This window comes from Puntigrus tetrazona, chromosome 4, assembly GCF_018831695.1.
Source record: "Puntigrus tetrazona isolate hp1 chromosome 4, ASM1883169v1, whole genome shotgun sequence".
NCBI classification, from domain to species: Eukaryota; Metazoa; Chordata; class Actinopteri; order Cypriniformes; family Cyprinidae; genus Puntigrus; species Puntigrus tetrazona.
Genome location: NC_056702.1, coordinates 24,132,288 through 24,151,443, shown reverse-complemented (window position 1 = coordinate 24,151,443; position 19,156 = coordinate 24,132,288). Strand labels below are relative to the sequence as shown.

The 19,156-nt window shown below is 37.0% G+C and overlaps 3 protein-coding genes across 10 annotated transcripts in view; all 3 read right to left on the bottom strand.

Moving 5' to 3' along the window:
* Nucleotides 1-1,984: 1,984 nt before the first annotated feature.
* LOC122343029 (gastrula zinc finger protein XlCGF57.1-like) lies at nt 1,985-6,712 on the bottom strand. 4 transcript variants are annotated; one of them, XM_043237311.1, is made up of 3 exons: nt 6,697-6,712; nt 6,197-6,312; nt 1,985-3,359 (listed from the first exon to the last, which is right to left on the bottom strand). In XM_043237311.1, exons 2-3 carry the CDS (start codon nt 6,279-6,281, stop codon nt 2,092-2,094), a joined length of 1,353 nt encoding a protein of 450 aa, XP_043093246.1. In that variant the 5' UTR covers nt 6,282-6,312; nt 6,697-6,712; the 3' UTR covers nt 1,985-2,091. The 4 variants fall into 4 exon arrangements, with proteins under 4 accessions (XP_043093246.1, XP_043093245.1, XP_043093244.1 ...); XM_043237310.1 differs by lacking the exon at nt 6,697-6,712 and adding an exon at nt 3,479-3,517 and having other exon boundaries at nt 6,197-6,690; XM_043237309.1 differs by lacking the exon at nt 6,697-6,712 and adding an exon at nt 3,452-3,517 and having other exon boundaries at nt 6,197-6,299.
* A 160-nt stretch (nt 6,713-6,872) lies between these two features.
* LOC122342945 (NACHT, LRR and PYD domains-containing protein 12-like) overlaps nt 6,873-19,156 on the bottom strand; it is a 510,774-nt gene continuing 498,490 nt past the window's right edge. Inside the window, 3 exon segments of the mRNA XM_043237168.1 lie at nt 6,873-7,752; nt 8,122-8,168; nt 8,254-8,427. Coding sequence (XP_043093103.1) covers nt 7,193-7,752; nt 8,122-8,168; nt 8,254-8,427 — 781 coding nt within the window. The 3' untranslated portion in view covers nt 6,873-7,192.
* Nucleotides 9,998-18,394, bottom strand: LOC122342990 (protein NLRC3-like). Of its 5 annotated transcripts, XR_006250666.1 has the most exons (5): nt 17,707-18,394; nt 15,467-17,281; nt 13,859-14,032; nt 12,040-12,713; nt 10,033-11,967 (listed from the first exon to the last, which is right to left on the bottom strand). XR_006250666.1 is itself a non-coding variant. In XM_043237246.1 (4 exons), exons 1-4 carry the CDS (start codon nt 17,757-17,759, stop codon nt 9,998-10,000), a joined length of 2,220 nt encoding a protein of 739 aa, XP_043093181.1. In that variant the 5' UTR covers nt 17,760-18,394. The 5 variants fall into 5 exon arrangements, 4 of the variants coding, with proteins under 4 accessions (XP_043093181.1, XP_043093183.1, XP_043093182.1 ...); XM_043237246.1 differs by lacking the exon at nt 12,040-12,713 and having other exon boundaries at nt 9,998-10,175; XM_043237248.1 differs by having other exon boundaries at nt 10,033-12,886.

Sequence of the window (19,156 nt, the reverse complement as noted above, 5' to 3'; positions counted from 1 at the left end):
CCCCAGTGGGCCGCAACGGTATTGCAGGGGGGCCGCCAGTTATCAATAGAAATAATAATATTGCTAATGTACGTAAAAATGTGTAGTAATAATTAAATATCATAATTAATTAAATAACAAAAAATAATAATAAACTGTTACTATGCGTTCACTATTCCAGGTCGTTGATTGGTTTAAAAACAACCCGCCGATTTAGGCTATGTAACATATTTTTGCTGCATACATGCCAAAACAGATGTAAACATGGATAAATGGTTGACAACGGGATCGCTGAAAAGGGAAAATACTTCATCTACATTCATTTACATTTTTTTGCAGTGGGCCGCGGAAACATATGTGTTTGGTTGTGTGGGCTGTGAGTTAAAAAAGGTTGGGAACCACTGATCTACAGAATCATGTGCTAGTGCGCTAGTCATGTTTGTACTGGCTACTGTATACAGGCCACCAGGGCACAGCACAGATTTCATTAAAGAATTTGCTGATTTTCTAACTGAGTTAGTACTGGCCGCAGATAAAGTCTTAATTGTTGGCGATTTTAATATCCATATTGATAATGAAAAAGACTCATTAGGATCAGCTTTCTTAGACATTCTGTCACATAGAATGGATGTTAATGGTGTTAATTTCAATTCTGCAGTGATGATATTTCAGATAATTATCTAGTCTTGTGTGAACTCCATATAGATAAAACTGTAAACTCTACACTTAAAAAAGATGAAAGAAAACAATCTGACTCCATGGTATAATGACAACACACGCACCCTAAAGAGAGCAGCCCGGAAAATGGAGCGCAGGTGGAGAAAAACCAAATTAGAAGTATTTCGTATTGCCTGGCGGGAGAGTATGCTGTCATACAGAAAAGCATTAAAAATAGCAAGATCTGATCATTATTTGTCTATTTCAAAAGTAAACAAACACAACCCCCAGTATTTATTTAATACAGTGACTAAACTAACAAAAAAAAACGTCAACAGGTGCTAACATTCCCTAAGAGTATAACAGTAATGACTTCACTTTACTTCTAAGATTGATATCAAATTGTAACTATGCAGCCGTCAACTACAGTTTCACATCAGATAGTGAGCTTTAGATCCCCTAAAGAAAAATTACACTCTTTCTCTATTATAGGAGAAGAAGACTTGTACAAACTTGTTAAATCATCTAAACCAGCAACATGTATGTTAGACCCTATTCCATCTAAACTATTAAAAGATCTGCTTCCAGAAGTCATAGATCCTATTTTGAACATTATTAATTCATCATTGTCATTAGGATATGTTCCCAAAACCTTTAAACTGGCTGTAGTTAAACCTCTCATTAAGAAACCACATCTTGATCCCAAAGACTTAGTAAATTACAGACCAATCTCTAATCTCCCTTTTCTGTCAAAGATACTAGAAAAGGTAGTTTCCCACAACTGTATTCCTTTTTAGAAAAAAATGGTGTCTGTGAGGATTTCCAATCAGCTTTTAGACCGTACCATAGTACTGAGACTGCTCTCATTAGAGTTACTAATGACCTGCTTCTATCATCTGATCGTGGTTTTATCTCGTTATTAGTGCTATTAGATCTTAGCGCAGCATTCGATACTATCCATCACAACATTCTCTTGGATAGACTAGAAAACTATGTTGGCATTAGAGGAAGCGCCTTAGATAGATATGATTTAAACCTTAGTGGTTTAAATCATATCTATCTGACCGCTATCAGATTGTATCATTAAATGAGGAGGTATCATATCAATCACAAGTGATATATGGAGTTCCTCAAGGCTCAGTGCTAGGATCGATTATTTTGAACACCATTTTTTGCAATAAATCCCATAGTTTTTTTGTGGAGGGAACCAGGGGCTCTGCTCCATAAAACAAGTTTAGTAAATAAGCCAGGCTTATTTCAGTTAAGCCAGACTAGTGACTCTATAGACTTCTTTCTGTGAGGTGCTCTTTACCTCTTTTTAAAGAACAGAAACAGTCTCACATTTACATGACTTTCCATTTGTTTGATGTTTTTATTACACTAATCACAATTTTAACTGAATTTACTCTTGAGAAAGACAATGACTGTTGAATTTGCTCGTTTACCTGAACCTTGTCACCCTGAGGAAAACAGCAATTTCTCTCCAGAATGAGTTCGCAAATGCCGTTTCAGTTCTGTGTGATACGAGAAGCTGGTGTCACACTGAGGACACTTGTAAGGCTTCTCTCCAGTGTGAACCCTAATGTGAGTCTTAAGGTTTCCTCTATTTGTGAAGCTCTTTCCACACTGAGGGCAGGTGAAGGGCTTCTCTCCAGAGTGAAGTTTCATGTGATACTCAAGACCTCCTTTGACCGCGAAGCTCCTTCCACACTCTTGGCAGGAGAAAGGTTTCTCTCCAGAGTGAATTCTCAAGTGATTCATAAAGTTCACTCTTTGTTTGAAACTCTTTCCACAGTGAGGACACATGAAAAGCTTCACTCCGGTGTGGAGTTTTACATGATTCTCGAGGTGATTTCTGTCTGGGAAACTCGTTTCACACTGGTGGCATGTGAAACAGTCCTCTCCAGAGTGAATCCTCATGTGATGATTAAGGCTTTCTTTGTACCTGAAGCTCTTTCCACACCGATCGCAAGCAAACGGCTTCTCTCCAGTGTGAACTCTCATGTGAATGTTAAGGATCGCTTTGATTTTGTAGCTCTTCCCACACAGTTTGCAGGAGTAAGGCTTCTCTCCAGTGTGAATTTTTATGTGGGCTTCAAGTTCTTTTTTCTGTTTAAAACTCTTTGCACACTGAGAGCAGATGAACAGTCTCTCTCCGGTGTGATCTCGCATGTGGACTTCAAGGTGTCTGTTTACAGAGAAGCTCTTTCCACACTGAGAGCAGATGAAGGGCTTCTCTCCGGTGTGAACTCTCAGGTGAATTTTTAGATTTCCTTTTACTGAGAAGCTCTTCCCACAGTGTTGGCAGGGATAAGGTTTCTCTCCGGTGTGAATTCTCATGTGTATGTTAAGACTTTCTTTCCGTGAGAAACCCTTCTCACACAGTTCGCAGGAGTAAGGCTTCTCTCCAGTGTGAACTCTCATGTGGGCACTAAGTGTTTTTTTCATTGTAAAACTCTTTCCACACTGAGGGCATATGAACAGCTTCTCTCCAGTGTGGATTTTTAAGTGGATTTTCAGGCTTTGTTTTCTACTAAAACTCTTTCCACAGTGTTGGCAGCTAAAATGACTCTCTTCAGTGTGGACTTCAGTATTCCTAGTTTCTGTTTTATGAGGCTGTGAGAAACTAAATGATTCTTCCTCAGTCATGAAGTCGTAGCTTTTCTCATTTTTCTGTTCCATTTTATTCAGTTCTTGACTCTCCTCTTTCAGCGGCGTCAGGTCTAGAGTGAAAAGAAACAAACAAGTTAGCACCAGTTTATTGGTACAAAGACTTTAAAACATTTAGAATGTGAAACATCAAATAGAACTGAACAGGTGTAAACCGTGATCTTGGAACTACTTGTCAATGTTGGTTCTTTCACAAATCCAGCAAGCTGAACTGGGAGATCAAAAATATAGTCAACATAAGTATTTCTTCAATTTACATGGCAAAAGGAAAACATTATATAGCTAAGGGCAAAAAACTGTAATGAAGAAAAGAAATAAGAGCACTTTTACCCTGTTTTAGTATATAAAAGTACATAAAAAATACCCAGTATATTATACATAAATGATAAACGAAGGAAAATGTTTAAATGACAATGATTGGCTCCAATGAAGACAATCAGAGCAATATATTCAGGTATACAGACAACAGTGTGTAAAAATTGGTGAAAGTAAATCTGCATACATTGACATAACACCACAAGAATCGGTCTTAGGGCCAATACTGTTTACAACCAGAATTAAAAGAAATGTTGGGATGTGTTTTTTAAATCATTTTAATAAAATGTAAACAAAGACTTTTAAATCACATGATCAAATGTTTTATTGCCAACAGAACCTAAAAGTTGGCACAGAGGCAACAAAGGGTTGGTAAAGGAAGAACGTTTGAAAAGAATAAGCTGGAAGAATTTCTAGTAACTAATTAAGGTAATTGACGTCAGGTCTGTAACATGATTAGTTATAAAAGGGATGTCTTTGAGAGATAAAGTCTTTTCATTTTGTGGAGTACTTTAAAAACAACGTTCCTCATTGTCAAATTGCAAAGGATTTGCAAACCTTGCCATCTGCAAGGCATAATATCATCTACAGATTCAGAGAAACGGTAGAAATCTCTGTGTAAGAGACAAGGCCAAAGTTGGATGCTCGTGCTCGGTCTTCAGGTCCTCAGATGACATTTATCACTCTTCACATAATTCTGTCAGACATTACTGAATGTTTGTTGTAAATAACATGTCCACTGAGCTAAAGAGGAGATCTTCCAGCGTGTTATCAGCTTTCAGTATCTCTGATGGCATCAAGGAACATAAGTACTGTACGAGCAGCTTCATGTTCTGGAAGCCACTATGAATCTGAAAGGTGTATAAAGGTTTTAGAGCAACATATGCTCCCCTCCGGATGACGTCTATTTCAGAGAGGTCTGGTGTATTTCAGCAGGACAATACTAAACCACACTCTGCAGATATTACTACAGCATGACCTCATAAGAAGAAGAGTCCAGAGATACTGCAGTTCAGATCTTTCTCCTGTAGAGATCGAGGTTATGAATTGTTTGAAGAGTTTGTGGTCATCTTCGCCATATCCACATCCCCAGACATCTACAAACTGTTTTGAGATGGTGCACAATGTTAAACATGCCCCCGTCCCAACTATGTTGAGATCATTTCAAATTTGAAATGAGTTCTTTTTGTGCAAAAATGTTGTGAATTAAACATTGGCTCACGTGATTTTAAAGACTTTAGCATTCATTTTATTCAAAAAATGTCCCAACAACTCTGGTTGTATAATCTACATCATCAGAAACGTAAAAACTAATAAACTGTCATTAAAATATAAAACAAACCCTCAAGTAGAATTTAAGTATGATCATTTAAGTATAGAAAGAGTACATGAAAATAATCTTCTTGGTGTAATTTTAGATCATGAAATATGGTGGAAGCAGCAAATAATATGTTTGTATTTTTATGTCAATTTGTGTAAATGTTTATCTCGTATCAAAACGATGGTTTTCAGAACAACGCCATTTTTCTCATCCCTCTGTGCATCAGCAGCTGCTCCAATCACATGATCAAAGCTCACATCTGATTGGACGGCCCGTGTCATTGTGGAGCGAGAGGGGAAACGCAAGAAGAAAAAAAAACGAGGGATCTATCGTTTTGATTCGTTTTGAACATTTGCATCAGTTTTCATGTGCAGTGAGAAGGATTTCCCTGGTTATTAAAAGGTTTGTTAGCCAACATTAGATGAACACGATAAACCTCAACATATATAAGAAATTACAAGGTGCTCACATTTAATACGGCGTATACAAATGTACCTTTATTCATGATGTGGTTATTTGTTTATAGTGGCTTTTATTCGTACTATAACTGCAAATTTAAACGTGCAAAGTCTAAAGCACACGACGCAGGTCCAAATGCCTTGACCCTATTCTCTTAGTAAGGAATGGGTTTTTTTTGGGCGTAGAGTGCAATAAATCAATCAATCAATCAATCAATCAGGGCGGACCGCTAATTACATGACGGGCTGAACAATTCATTATAACATCATAAAATACACTGATTAATTCTGAGGAGTTCAATGTTTTGCTGAAATGACTATATAATGAAATGAATAGCTGAATGTTAAGTGGCCAAACTTTCAGTCGTCTGCGTTGGATGCAGGTTTTCAAACAGAGACGTCTCAGGAGTCTCTTGCTCTTTAAAAAATACAATTGATATTTATAAATATAGAACTATATTGGAAAAAAATGTAATATGGTCACTTTTAGATGGGAAACCTAAAGCCTTAAAGCTAGTGTTCAAGAGTCATTCAAACGACTCTCAAATATATATTCTTAAGGACATCAACACCTAAAAGAAAAGGTGCATGACATGGGAACTTCTATTAATAATGTTAATATATAAACATAATAAATAGTACGACTGAAAAGAACGAATGAATGGGAAAACAGCGTAAATGAGCGGAGCGTCTGGAAGAAGTCAATACACAGCCTGTCCTTCACAGAACACCATCAACAATACAAGCCTAGCTAGTAAAGACCATAAAGAGACTCCCGATGAAGAAAGAAACCAACCTGTCTGTTTCTCAGGATCTTCTTGTTTGACTCTGAAATCTTCCTCAATCTTTACGTCTTCACTCTCCTCCTTAATAAACGCCATCTTTATATAACAGTGTGTTACAGGAGTTTGTCTGCATGTTAAAACGAGAATAATTAACAGACAGAATAATGTTAATGACGGAAGAACACAGGCGTAATATTTGAATACAAGACGTAATATTGAATATTTGTATGTATTGGTTTGTAGATTTAATATACAACTCAGTGTGAGTGTTTTATAACTCTGTCGAGTTATAAAACACTGTGAGTCCAGCACTTAAACAACATTTGACCAAACTGACAGACATTCGCCAAAATGAATATAAACAGTGTTTATGATGAACCGCTTCACAATAAAGGGAACGAGCGAGTCTTTTCAGTGACTCGAGTTTGTCTGAACGCTGTTAGATACATCACATTACACTCGAGAATCATTCGTTAAAGCGCTCTGCACTGATTTAAACCTCTAAACAAACCTTCTTCGGTAGAATCACTGAAGCAGCAGCGCGGCGCAGAAACATGACGTCAGGGCACCCCATCAAAATAAAAGTTCCGCTCAAAATAATTACATAGAGAACGTGATTTAAATAATTTTATGTGATATCGTAAACTTGTCACAGATTTATGTAAATTATCACACAAAAATCAGTCATTAACAGTGCATATCTTTATTTAAATAGCACTTTAACAATGCAGATTATCTCTCTTTTTAGTAATATATAAATAAATGTCATTTACTGCACAATCACAGACACCAACTACCCAACAAACACAGTTGTGACTTTTTGTTTTTGCTATTTCACTCAATCATTAATATATTATCATAATTTATTTATAAATGTTGTTCAACAAAATCACCTCAAAATATATATGATATATGGTATAAAGATAAACAGACTTACACTTGTGGACAAAATATGTACTTGTATGATAGATCCCAGCAATGAAGATAGTTGTTGTCCTCTTGGCCTCTTAGTTGTTGTTCAGAGGTTTATCAATCAGACACAGGCATGCTGATGAGTCGAAAATATAACCCATAAAGCCAAATCCAGCACAGAGAGACTCAGTGAAAGTGGTGTTGTATGTGTGTAAGTGTTTGAGCGTGTGTGTGTCAGAGATAACGTAGAAAGACACGGTTCCAGCAGACATGTTCACATACACTCCAATTCTGTTAGAGTGACCTGAAGGGAAAGGTATCTCAGTGAACCTATCATTACAACGGACGCTGAAACTGTCCTCATAGCAGATCAGACACCAGGTGTTTTCACTGGCTCCAAACACACAATCAGTCCCTCCTTTCCTGCCGATGCCTTTATATGATACGCATACAGCAGCAGTTCCAGTCCATTCAGCCTCCAAATAACAGCGTTCAGGCAGACTCTCTCTACACAACACCTGAGGATTATCTATGAATCTCTCTGGATGATCAGCATATGACTGATCCTCTTCCACGTGTATCACCTTTCTGTTGTCCTCAGACAGAATGAGATGAATGTGAGCTGTGTTTGGATCCAGTGTGAGAGCACAGGCATCTACTCACAAAAACAAATACATTGTTAACACAACAATCACAAAAATTTGAACTGGTTTATATGATTTAGTACAGTGGCTCTTAATTCCAGATCCAGCCCATAGCACCACACATTTTATATGTATCTCTTTATACTTCATGTGTTTACTCTATTCAATCATGAGTGCCCTGCAAAGTGAATATCACCAGGTATTATGCCATGATTCCAGCTCGAGGTGAGCACATATGTTTCAGTCAAAAGACAGTGGTGTAGTTTCAAAAAAGATTCTTTTTTGGAAACTGTAATTTCCCATGCTCATGCTCCCATGCTCAAGGGGCAAGGAATTCCCCAATTCAAGTTGCCATATGAAATTTGTGTCTGTATACATACATTTTTGTAGTCCTACTGTAATCCTAGACTGTCCTCCATGATCCACGCTATAATAGACAAAAAGTCTTACATTATGTAAATCTGATAACATCTATAAACACACACATACACACACAGAGCAGTGTGACACACCTGAGTTTGTCCAGTGCGCAGTTTGGATCCTCCAGTTTTTCAGAGAGCAGCTTCACTCCTGAATCTCCAGGATGATTGTAGCTCAGATCCAGCTCTCTCAGGTGTGAGGGGTTTGAAGTCAGAGCTGAAGACACATAACCACAGCCTTTCTCTGTCACCATGCAGCCAGACAACCTACAAACACATTAGATTTTATAATCAGACATTAACCACACATTCACCTGTGCAATTTGTGTTTGTAACCATTTTATTTTATCCAGTATCAGTTGCAAAAAATCCATATTTGGCTAATTGCTAGTAAAAGTAAAAGTGTTAATTTACTTATTTTTAAATGTATTAAAGGCTGAAGAAACATCTATTTTACTCCAGTTAAGTAGAAATGTGCCATATTATGAAAAATAATATGTAATATACTGACTGCACAGATCCATCGGTGTGAGAGAGCTATAGAGAGCAGCTCCTTATGCTTTCGAATAGCTCTCGCAAAACTTTGATGTCAAAAATCGTTTGTTCTGTGCAGAGCTTGTTCATGTCCAATACACTTAATAACTACAGCACATTAGTATCAGTGGTTTGTCCACTGAATCATGAATTACTGCCATTAACATTATTACTACAGCTTAGTTTGTAAGCTATTTATGTCTTTGTCACATTAATACCTGGCTGCATTAATTTACATAACAACAGAGCTCGGATTCCTTATTTAAATGAAGCTGCTGCTAGAGGACAATGGTTGAGAGAGATGTTCCAGTGAGTGGGTGTGGTTTTAGCTCAACCAGTGGACATGCCCCCAGCGTTAGTATACATCCTATACAACTAATTTTTTTAAGATTTTGATATTTTATTTTATTGGTTTTTTAGCATTCAAATTTGGCTAGGTGGTTAATAAAACATCTTTTTTTCTGTGGTGTGACTAATATTGGCTTTATATGGCCTTTAACAAATACAGTACTGTGCTTTAATACAAAACATGCAGATCAACAGTCAAACAATTAATAATTGCACAAAGCCACATAATACTCCCAAGAAAAAAATGGTATCAGTCAACTGGCAAGTAATAGCATTTCATATACTCTCCCACTCTATTTTATATTTTAGGAGCCTGTCTGAGATGTTAGGGGTGTCCCATAAATAACTGCTAGATGACAGCGATCCACTCATGAAATCTGTGTATTTATAAAACCAACAATCACAGTTTTTAGCAACGGTTTCCAGTCATTTTGCAAATTAAAACTTAAAACTAACTGGTTCTGGCAATCCCTGGTTGGTGACAATATTTAACAGTCATTTAAGTGAGTCAGTGACATGATGGCCAAGTTGTACTCTGATTTTTTATCATCCAAGTGAACACGCAGCAGTGAGTTGCCTTGGGAGCAGTTGCAGGTTTAGTGTCATGAGGGTGGAAGAGAGAGCTGTTCACTTACCTATGACCGTTACTGAAACTCTGACCCATGACCTTAATGTTACAAATCTGAGTCTCCAACCCAGGGCTGTCCAAACTTGTTCATGGAGGGCCAGTGTGCTGCAGAGTTTACCTCCAACCCTAATTAAACACACCTGAAGCAGCTAAACAAGCTCTTACTAGGCATGTTAGAAGCTTCCATGCAGGTGTGTTGAAGCAAGTTAGAGTTAACTCTGCCGGACATCAGCCCTCCAGGGCTGAGTTTAGACAACACTGCTCTAACCCATCAGGCCACAGTGCTTGCATATACTATGATAGCAGTTTGTTAATTAAAAAAAGAACTTACCTCAGTATCTCTAGTTGACAGTTGGGACTCTTCAGTCCATCAGAAAGCAGCTTCACTCCAAAATCCTGCAGGTTATTGTTACTGAGGTCCAGCTCTTTCAGGACTGTGTCTGAAGATTGTAAAACTGAGGACAAACTCTCACAACACTGACCAGTGAGATTACACATGGACAATCTGAACAAGGAAACAAAATAGTTTATAGATAAAAACAGTTCATATATAACACCAAACATAATAGTGTGACTTTTAGTAATTAATCTATTGGGAGAAACAGTCAAGTTTTTGAAACTCTTAAGATCAGTATCTTCAGCTGCCAGTTTGGACTCTTCAGTCCATCAGAAAGGTCATTGTAACTCAAGTCCAGCTCTCTGAGCACAAAACTGATTACAAACAAGATTTACAAGACTGAGAATTAAGATTACAGAACTGTAGCCTGTGTGGAAAACAACACAGTGATATTAATATTGTTATCTCTTATAATCTGGAACTCATATTACTTGTAAAATCGTAAGGTGTATTCACTAGGGCTGGGAAGCCATTAAAATGTTTAATCTCACAATTGCATGATGTTGTTTAATTAATTAATCACAGATCAAATTATCCTGAGAATTTACTGCTAAAACATATTTTGAAGTTGTTGTGTAAAATATCAAACATTTAAAAAGTAGCTTCATTAATAAATGTTTTAGACCATGTAAGCAAACAATAACACCACTGTAATTTTTGAGTCAGTCAACTATACCTTCATTTATTTATATTATTAATTTCATTATTGTGAAAATATAAAATTATTTTTATTATTTATTTCATTATTTAGAGTATGAATTCATTAAACCATATCTGCCAATAGGCGATGGTAAATGTATTAATGATTAAGTAATCAAGTCATTTGATTTGTTAAAATAGCTGATTCATTTAAGTAGGTGGTTCATTCACCTCTGTGTTGTTTGAAGACAAACAGTTCTGCTATGTCTTTATATTTTTGTTGGTAAATGTAAGCAAAACAATCAATACTGTGTGACTCACAGTGAAACATTTTTTTGTTTGTTTTTATTATTAAGTCTGTTATTTAAATTCTGTTTGGCTCATGTCCCTGCAGAGTTTCCTTCAATTCCATTAGGTGCCAGCTAACAGAGAAAAAAAATTATTAAATAAACTTTTTTTATTTTTAAAGTTATTGAAATTAATTTGAAGGAAGACGAGTCTCCAGTCTGCAAGTAAATTTAAAACTATCCCAGTATTATAATGAAAAAAAATGGGGCTAAATGAAAAAAAAATCTCCAGGTTATTAATATAAACATGGTTTCTTGAGGGAAAAGTCAGAGCCCAGGAAAGCATAAAGGCACCAGGTTCAAAATCATGAAGATCTGCGCTGGCAGGGTTGCCAGAAGTATGGCAACAGGACGCAGTGTCTCGTTCCCTCAAGGAACCATAGTTATATTCATAACCTGGAGATGGGATTTTTTGGGGAATTTGAACTGCATCCAAAGCACTATGGGAAAGAGATGCCTAAGCCACTAGGGTTCCAAGTCACTGCCCTTTGTCTATGTCTCAACAAAAACCACTAGACTCTGGTCATACCAATGTCCAATGCACAGAAACGGACGAAGGTAGAGGGGGTGGACCAACCCACAGCACTGCAGATGTCCAATACAGGGACAAACAGACCCATGAGTCTGCTATACTCCTTGTGGAGTAAGCCTAGACTCCCATCAGTGAGGGGAGCCACAGTGTGGAACAGCTAGATTAGACAAGATTTTGTAGTTTGAAGAGAGTTTTAGACTGATCTGGTAATGTCACTAGAAGTCTGATGTTTGTGGCAGCACTGATTTGAGCTTGTTGTGTTAGTAGAGGTTTCGCTTTTGGGCGTGTGGGCCGATTACTCCATTCAACGTTGTCTTTGTTGCTTCTGTCAGCAGCTCCCGTAGCTCAGGAGTAGGTGTGTCCAGCTGTCTCCGTTTGGCACCTGTGTGAAGAATGTAGAGGAGGATGTTGCGGTGGACTGCTGTTGGACATACCATGGTGTTCAACGACCTACCAGGGCTCCTGCAAGTGACTGGTCTGGAACCTGGATCTATTGCCTTGGTGACAGCTCTGTCCTCCGCTGGCTAGTTGATTTCTGTAGAAGGGCCATGTATTGTGGCAATGCTGAAGACTGTGTGATGCTCAGGCTTTTTTTCTTGAGTCCATGTGCAGTCATTAGTACTGTTTCAGTTTTCTGTGAACCATGTCATGCTCCTCTTTATGTTGCAGATCATGCAACATGATCAGCATGCAGATGGCCTTCAAATGCCTTAGCTTTAGTGTCTCTCTTATACAATATTCAACATACAACATTTTTAACAGTAACTTTGTGTGAAACAGTTCTCTTTCCAAGTCCTGTCTGATGACTTCTTCCAGCTCCTGAAGACTGATTACCTCTCTCGTCAAGCGGGTATCACTTCCCTGCAAAACTCTGTGACTTGCAGGTTCAGTTTATTTACCTCCTGTCTGAGGCCCTTGAGGGGTATGGGCCAAGGAGAAAATAATGTTAGTCAGCTCCTGGTGGTTGAAGTTATAGATATCAGGTGTCCACTTGTGTCACAGTCTCACTGTTCCTTTCTCTGCCATTGCAGGCCATTGGCTGCTTTAGGCTGAAAGATCCATCACAGTGCTCTACTGGGTTTCCGGGTGATCCTCGTGAGGTTACAGGGCTGGGGACACATTGGCATTCTTGGTGGAAAACACCAAATGCAAGTACGTAAAGAGGTGTTAAATTACCTGTAAGGGGAACAGCTCTGTAGGCTGTGTAAGGTATGAATAGCTGGTGAGGGTTAGCTAGCGAGTTAGGTAGCTAAGAACCAGGCTGTATAGTTTGGTCACTATGTGGGAATCAAATAAACAACCTGAAATAAAATCAGCAACAGACAGTGAGAGCGTTTTTTCCTTTATTTCATTTAAGCTAAGAGACATGACTTTTACGTCTCATTCTCAGTTTGGTTGTTTGATGCCCAAAAGGTCCGCAACAAAGAGTGAAAATCTAATGAAAATTTATTGAAATCTCAATGAAAAGTTTCTGATTGTTCCCAATACTACAATTGTATGGGCCAAAATTATGCCAAACATCTTTAGTATATTAAGTAAAGATGATCTTCCATTAAGATATTTTGTGAATTTCCTACTGTAAATATATTAAAATGTATTTTTTTTTTTTAGATTTTTTTAGAAAGATTATTCAGCTTTAACATGATGTATAAATCTCAGTTTCTTTTACAAAAAAAATGACTTTTAATGAAAAAAACAAATATAATTGTAAAAAATTACCTCAGGTTCAACTTTCTCAATATGCCAAACAATACAGCAAATTATGAATTGAACTGATCTAGTTTGTTTAATGTTTCAATGATCACAATAGTTCTCAAGTTATCAATACACTAATTCTACATTACATCCTGTCTGAAATAAAGCAAGGCACCAGAAGTAGCATGATCCTTGGAGCAGAGCGGGTCGATTATTTGACTAATGAAGCCAAAATAAAGCTACTATAATAATAAAATGCAACATGTGTACAGGGAACATGTTTTTAAATTCTTAGTATAACATGAATCGGTTGACTGAAACAAACCATTTAAAAGAATCACTGCTTTAAAATGAGTCAGATATGAGGCAGTGTCCCTTTCATGACAGTTAACCTAGTGTTGTTTCACTACTTGCAGTTGTCGGTGAAATTTTAGTTATTTTATCTCTGCCAATGTCATCAGAGAAAATGCCACTGATTATTTCAACTACATTTTACAACAGTGAAAGCATCTGCTAGCCATAGCTATGAAACAGTTGTTCATTTATCTATTTGAGCATAATAAATATTAAAGCCAAACCTCAGTATGTTCAGTTGACAATGGGTACTCTTCAGTCCAACAGAGAGCAGCTTAACTCCTGAATCATGCAGTTCATTGGTACTCAGGTCTAATTCTCTAAGATGGGAGTTTGATGACTGTAAAGCTGAGCAAACATTTTCCCAGTGTTGATCAGAGAGACCACATCCAGCAAATCTGTAACAGAGGATGAAAATCATGTTTTTTTGTCTTCTTTTTTTAATATGGAATTTCTAATACCCAGTGGGACAGGAAGTTCAGTGAATACAGTTCATTAAGGATTCATCTGTAAATCCTAACAAAAGTTTATAAGTTTAAATCTATGGAGCTGAAAGTGTGTGATGAAGCACAGGTGGAGACACTTCATCCTCACCCTCACTAAATCATAAATTCAAAGTAAGGTCATGCATTCAAAAATTACAGTTTTCATGATCTTATCACATACTGTTAATTTCAGAATTCAAAATATCTGTTTGCCCAAAAACAGCTTTTATTGAAAAAAACTGCAAAACCTAATTTTAGTAAGTAGGACCTTGTTATCATAACTTTGGTTTCCATATTAACACCCTTAAATTGTTAGTAAAGGTAACACTTATTGCAAACTAATGCTGATGATGCTACATTTGACAAAAAAGTAAAACTGTGCTTCTTGAAATTGCTTAAAGGCTAATAGCACTATTAAAGGAATAGTTCACCCAAAAATGAGAATTCTTTCATTTGTTTGGAACTACTTGAGGGTCAGTAAATGATGACAGAGTTTTCATTTTTGAGTGAACTATTCTTTTTATATATAAACATTAGTAGCACAAATCTGTGGACCAAATTGCATAATGTTTTACCATATGGTCCTGTGGGTGGCCATAGACTCTCTGACAGAAGAGCACTCTAATGAATAAAATATGTGCCTACAGACCTTTGGTTTTTGGATTCTAATAATTTTGAGATTGCTACAGATACAAACATTGGCTTCTCTTCTGATCCCTACTCAGATGTGTTTGTTATTGTTGGGAGTATTTAAATATTAATTTATTGATGATGATTATGATTATAACTGGATGATTATTCAGTTCAAGCATGCCAAACAAAATAATATTTATCACCAAACATTATATTTTTTTATACTATATATTTTATTTGTCATTTATTTATGCCAGTTTGATGGTCCAGATATGAACGGTGATACTAATGTCTAAACTCAATTTTCCATCCCATTCCACTAACCCTACCTAAATACAAATGTTAAATATTTTTATATTACTCTTATAGTATATATACTATTATACTATTTGGTTTATGGGTACAGAGGAAGTGAAAACCTCATAGACCATGTTCATTTTGTAGCACCCATATCATTATACATTTTTCTGTCCTCATAAACTATGTATGCAAGATATAACAAAATCTCTTTTATTGCATCACTATTTCTTGTCTAGTCAATATTTATATAAAATAAATGTTTGTTGTAGTTGGAGTATAAAAGTTTGAGCTTTGAATTCTAAAAGTTAGAGGAGTGCAAAAATGTTTTGCACATAGCTCACGAGTAACAATTTTGACTACAGGATTTTTGTAGTCTCATCTGCTTCTTCTGTACTACAATGAACAAATACTCACAGAGCTCTTCTGCAGTTGCTCACAGCTGGTATGAGTCTCTGTCTCCCCTCAGTTGATGGGCTGTATTTCTGAACATCCAGCTCATCCAGCACCTCCTCTGACATCTGAAGCATGTAGGTGATTGTTGAGCAGAAAGATGGAGAGAATTCATAATCTGAGTGTTTGTCTAATTTTAGGAAGTCCTGAATTTGTTTGGATAGAGTCTCTACTTCCTCGAGACAGAGGAAGAGATTAATGGACCGACCATCTGAGAGACGATAACAATTATATTCATCTTTGATCATCTCTTTAATGTCCTGGGTTATTTCCCTGATGGTCTCTGAGCTGTTCTCTGTGTGTGTCAGTAGATCCTGCAAGAGTCTCTGATTGGACTCCAGTGAGATGCCCAGCAGGAACCGTAGGAACAGATCCAGGTGTCCATTCTTACTCTCAAGAGCTTTATCTACTGCGGTTTTTAACACCTTATATAAAGAGAGATTAAGAAACTGCTGCAATTCTTTGTTGGCCATATGAGAGTAAAACACATAGAAAGCTGCAAGAAACTCCTGAAAGCTCAGATGGATGAAGCTGTAGACCTTCTTCTTATAAATCACAGATTCCTCCTTAAAGATCTCTGTGCAAATCCCAGAATACACTGAGTCATTACTGACCTCTATGCCGCTCTCAATCAGGTCCTCCTCATAGAACATCGCATTGCCTTTCATCAACTGTTTGAAAGCCACTTCAGCAAGTTTCACAATCACTTCTCTGTTGGACTTCAGGAGCTTCTCTGGATCTCTTTCTTCATACTTCTGGTTCCTCGTGTTGATCTGAATCAGCAGAAAGTGAATGTACATTTCAGTCAGAGTTTGAGGGATTTCTGCATTCAGATCTTCTTCCAGGAGCTTCTCAAGCACAGTGGATGAGATCCAGCAGAAGATGGGGATGTGGCACATGATGTGGAGGCTTCTTACTCTTCTGATGTGTGAGATGATTCTGCTGGCTTGATGCTGGTCACTGATTCTCTTCCTGAAATATTCCTCCTTCTGAGGCTCAGTGAATCCCTGAATTTCTGTCACACGGTTGATGTATTTGGAGGGAATTTGATTGGCTGCTGCTGGTCTGGAGGTGATCCAGATCAGAGCAGAAGAACACAGCTCTCCTTTCATGAGGTTTGACATCAACACACTCACTGATGAAGTCTCAGTCACATCACAAACTTTCTGATCATCTGAAAACATCAGTGTGATTCTGCTTTCATCCAGACCATCAAAAATAAACACAACTTTACACTCCTCATAAATCTTTGAGTCCAGATTTTGAAGTTCAGGATGAAAGTCCTGCAGAAGTCTGTGAAGACTGTACTGATGATCTCGGATTAAGTTCAGCTCTCGAAATGGAAGCACAAACATGAAATCTACATCTTGATTGGCTTTTCCCTCGGCCCAGTCCAGAATGAACTTCTGCACAGAGATGGTTTTTCCGATTCCAGCGATGCCTTTAGTGAGAACAGTCTTGATCTGGTCTTTCTCCTCACATCCTGGTTCAGGTGAGGCTTTAAAGTTGTCATTGCAGTAGATTGGAGTGTCTTGTGAGTGTTGTGTTCTGACTGTCTTCCACATCTGTACAACCTCATGTTCTTCAATCACTTCTTCACTCTCTCCCTCTATAACGCAGATCTTTTTCAGGACAGTTTGAGTCTCGTCTAGGTTGATTTCCTCTAATAATCTCTCATACTTGTTCTTCATGCTGGTTTTGTGCTGGTCTTTGACTCTCTGTAGTTCATTATTCACTGGTTGGTGGGAATCGTTCTGGTGGTCTCCACTCTGCTCATCTCTATCCACACAGCAGGAACATGAACGCAATCAATGAATGAGTAACAGATGAAAGATAAGTAAAGCCATGTGTGTCATTCTCTGAACAAGTCAAGTCTATAATATTTTAATGCAGAAACTATCCCAGCTGAAACAGTGGTATTTCTGAATGGTAAGAGATTTTGACCTTTACCATACTATAACCATCTCTTTATACAAATGATATATCGCACCAGGCTGTGTATCTACAATATTAAAAACTAATGATTGAATCATAAAAACATCACTCTTTATGGACACTCTGCTTCTGATAAACTGGACTAAAACAGAAGAACATTTAATAATTTATACTGATAATCATCTTAACGTAAGATCTTCAAAAAAATATTTTATTAAGGCCTCACCAAAAGCCTTTTTAACTATAACATAAAAGGTAAATCAAATTACCTGCACCCTGTAAGAAAACCTTCATTTCCTTTAGATGTTTGGGTTTTGTCCATGATGGATCTGATCAGTGTGATCTCTACAGAGTCTAGATAACAGAGACAAACAATCACAACATCTACAGAAATCAGAGTCTTTATAATTCATCTGACGAGATCTTCCCTCAAACGCACAGGGTTAGTCACATATCATGATGATCTTTGGACTTTTTAAGATTGACAATCAGCAGGAAACACCCATTGTTTATTTGCTTTCAGGGTGAAAACTATAATATAAAATCCCTACATGTTTCTATCAAACAGCTGAAGAGAAATTCTCCTTTATAGTGATTATAAATGATTCTATTAGATATTTAAAGACATTCAGTTTTATAAATGATTGTGTTTGTTTAAAATGGTCACACATCACTACTGTACATTTACTTTCACTTTCAATTAAGACAAATATAAAGATAACCATGACATATATCTAGAATACAAAGAATAAAACACAATAAACAAATAAATCTCAAACACAAAAAATTATCTGCCATGTGGAATTTACAAAATACAAAATAATATTAACATGAAGCCATCTATCCAAAACAATTAGATGCATTAATAAACATCTTTACAACAAAACGATTCTTTAACTGGCATGGATGGCCAGTATAACCAACTGAACTAAATACACTTCACAAAGAGACGCCATAATCCTGCTCACCTTTCCAGAAGGAAGCAGAAGTGTGAGCTCCACCCCTGCAAGGACGGCCCAAGACATAGTGTTACAACTATAAAACACAGCTCCCCCTGTGGCCTGGAGAACATACCACACATACATCTTACCTCTTTCTTTTCCGTTGTAACATTCCCTGATCAAGATCTCATCATGTTCATGTTTGTTGGTTTGGTTAGTTTAGTTTGGCCATTATAACACCAAAAACATTTTTTCCCCTCTATATTTTCTGGGAGAGGAACCCAAGCACAAGAATATAAATATTATGTGAAATGTAGTGTGAGCATACAGGACTACCCTGCATGCCTTTAATGCTGTTGAGTAGTAGTTAGCCTTTTATTTGTTTTATTGTTTGCATTTGTGCTTCCTCTTCTGTTTTTAATGTTTTGAGGTTTATCCTGTTTTTATTGTATATATTGTAAATACTGTCCGCTGCTCTGCTTGAACACCAAGTAATGCACAAGACATTCTGAGAACAGTTGTTGCTAAATCTTGCTCTTTAGTTTTCCTGCCAGTGTCCTGGAATATGCACACAAGCAGACTGCTTTCTATATAATAGATATGAGATTAAAAATGCAATATATCAAATATAATCCATTGTAAGTGGATGAATCATGTTCTTAGTTATAAATGATCATACTCTTAAAACTATAACCACAAATAAGTAAACATTGTAACACATTAAAAAATGTTATGAATATTCACAGATGATACAAAATATTAAAAGTTCTTTATAATG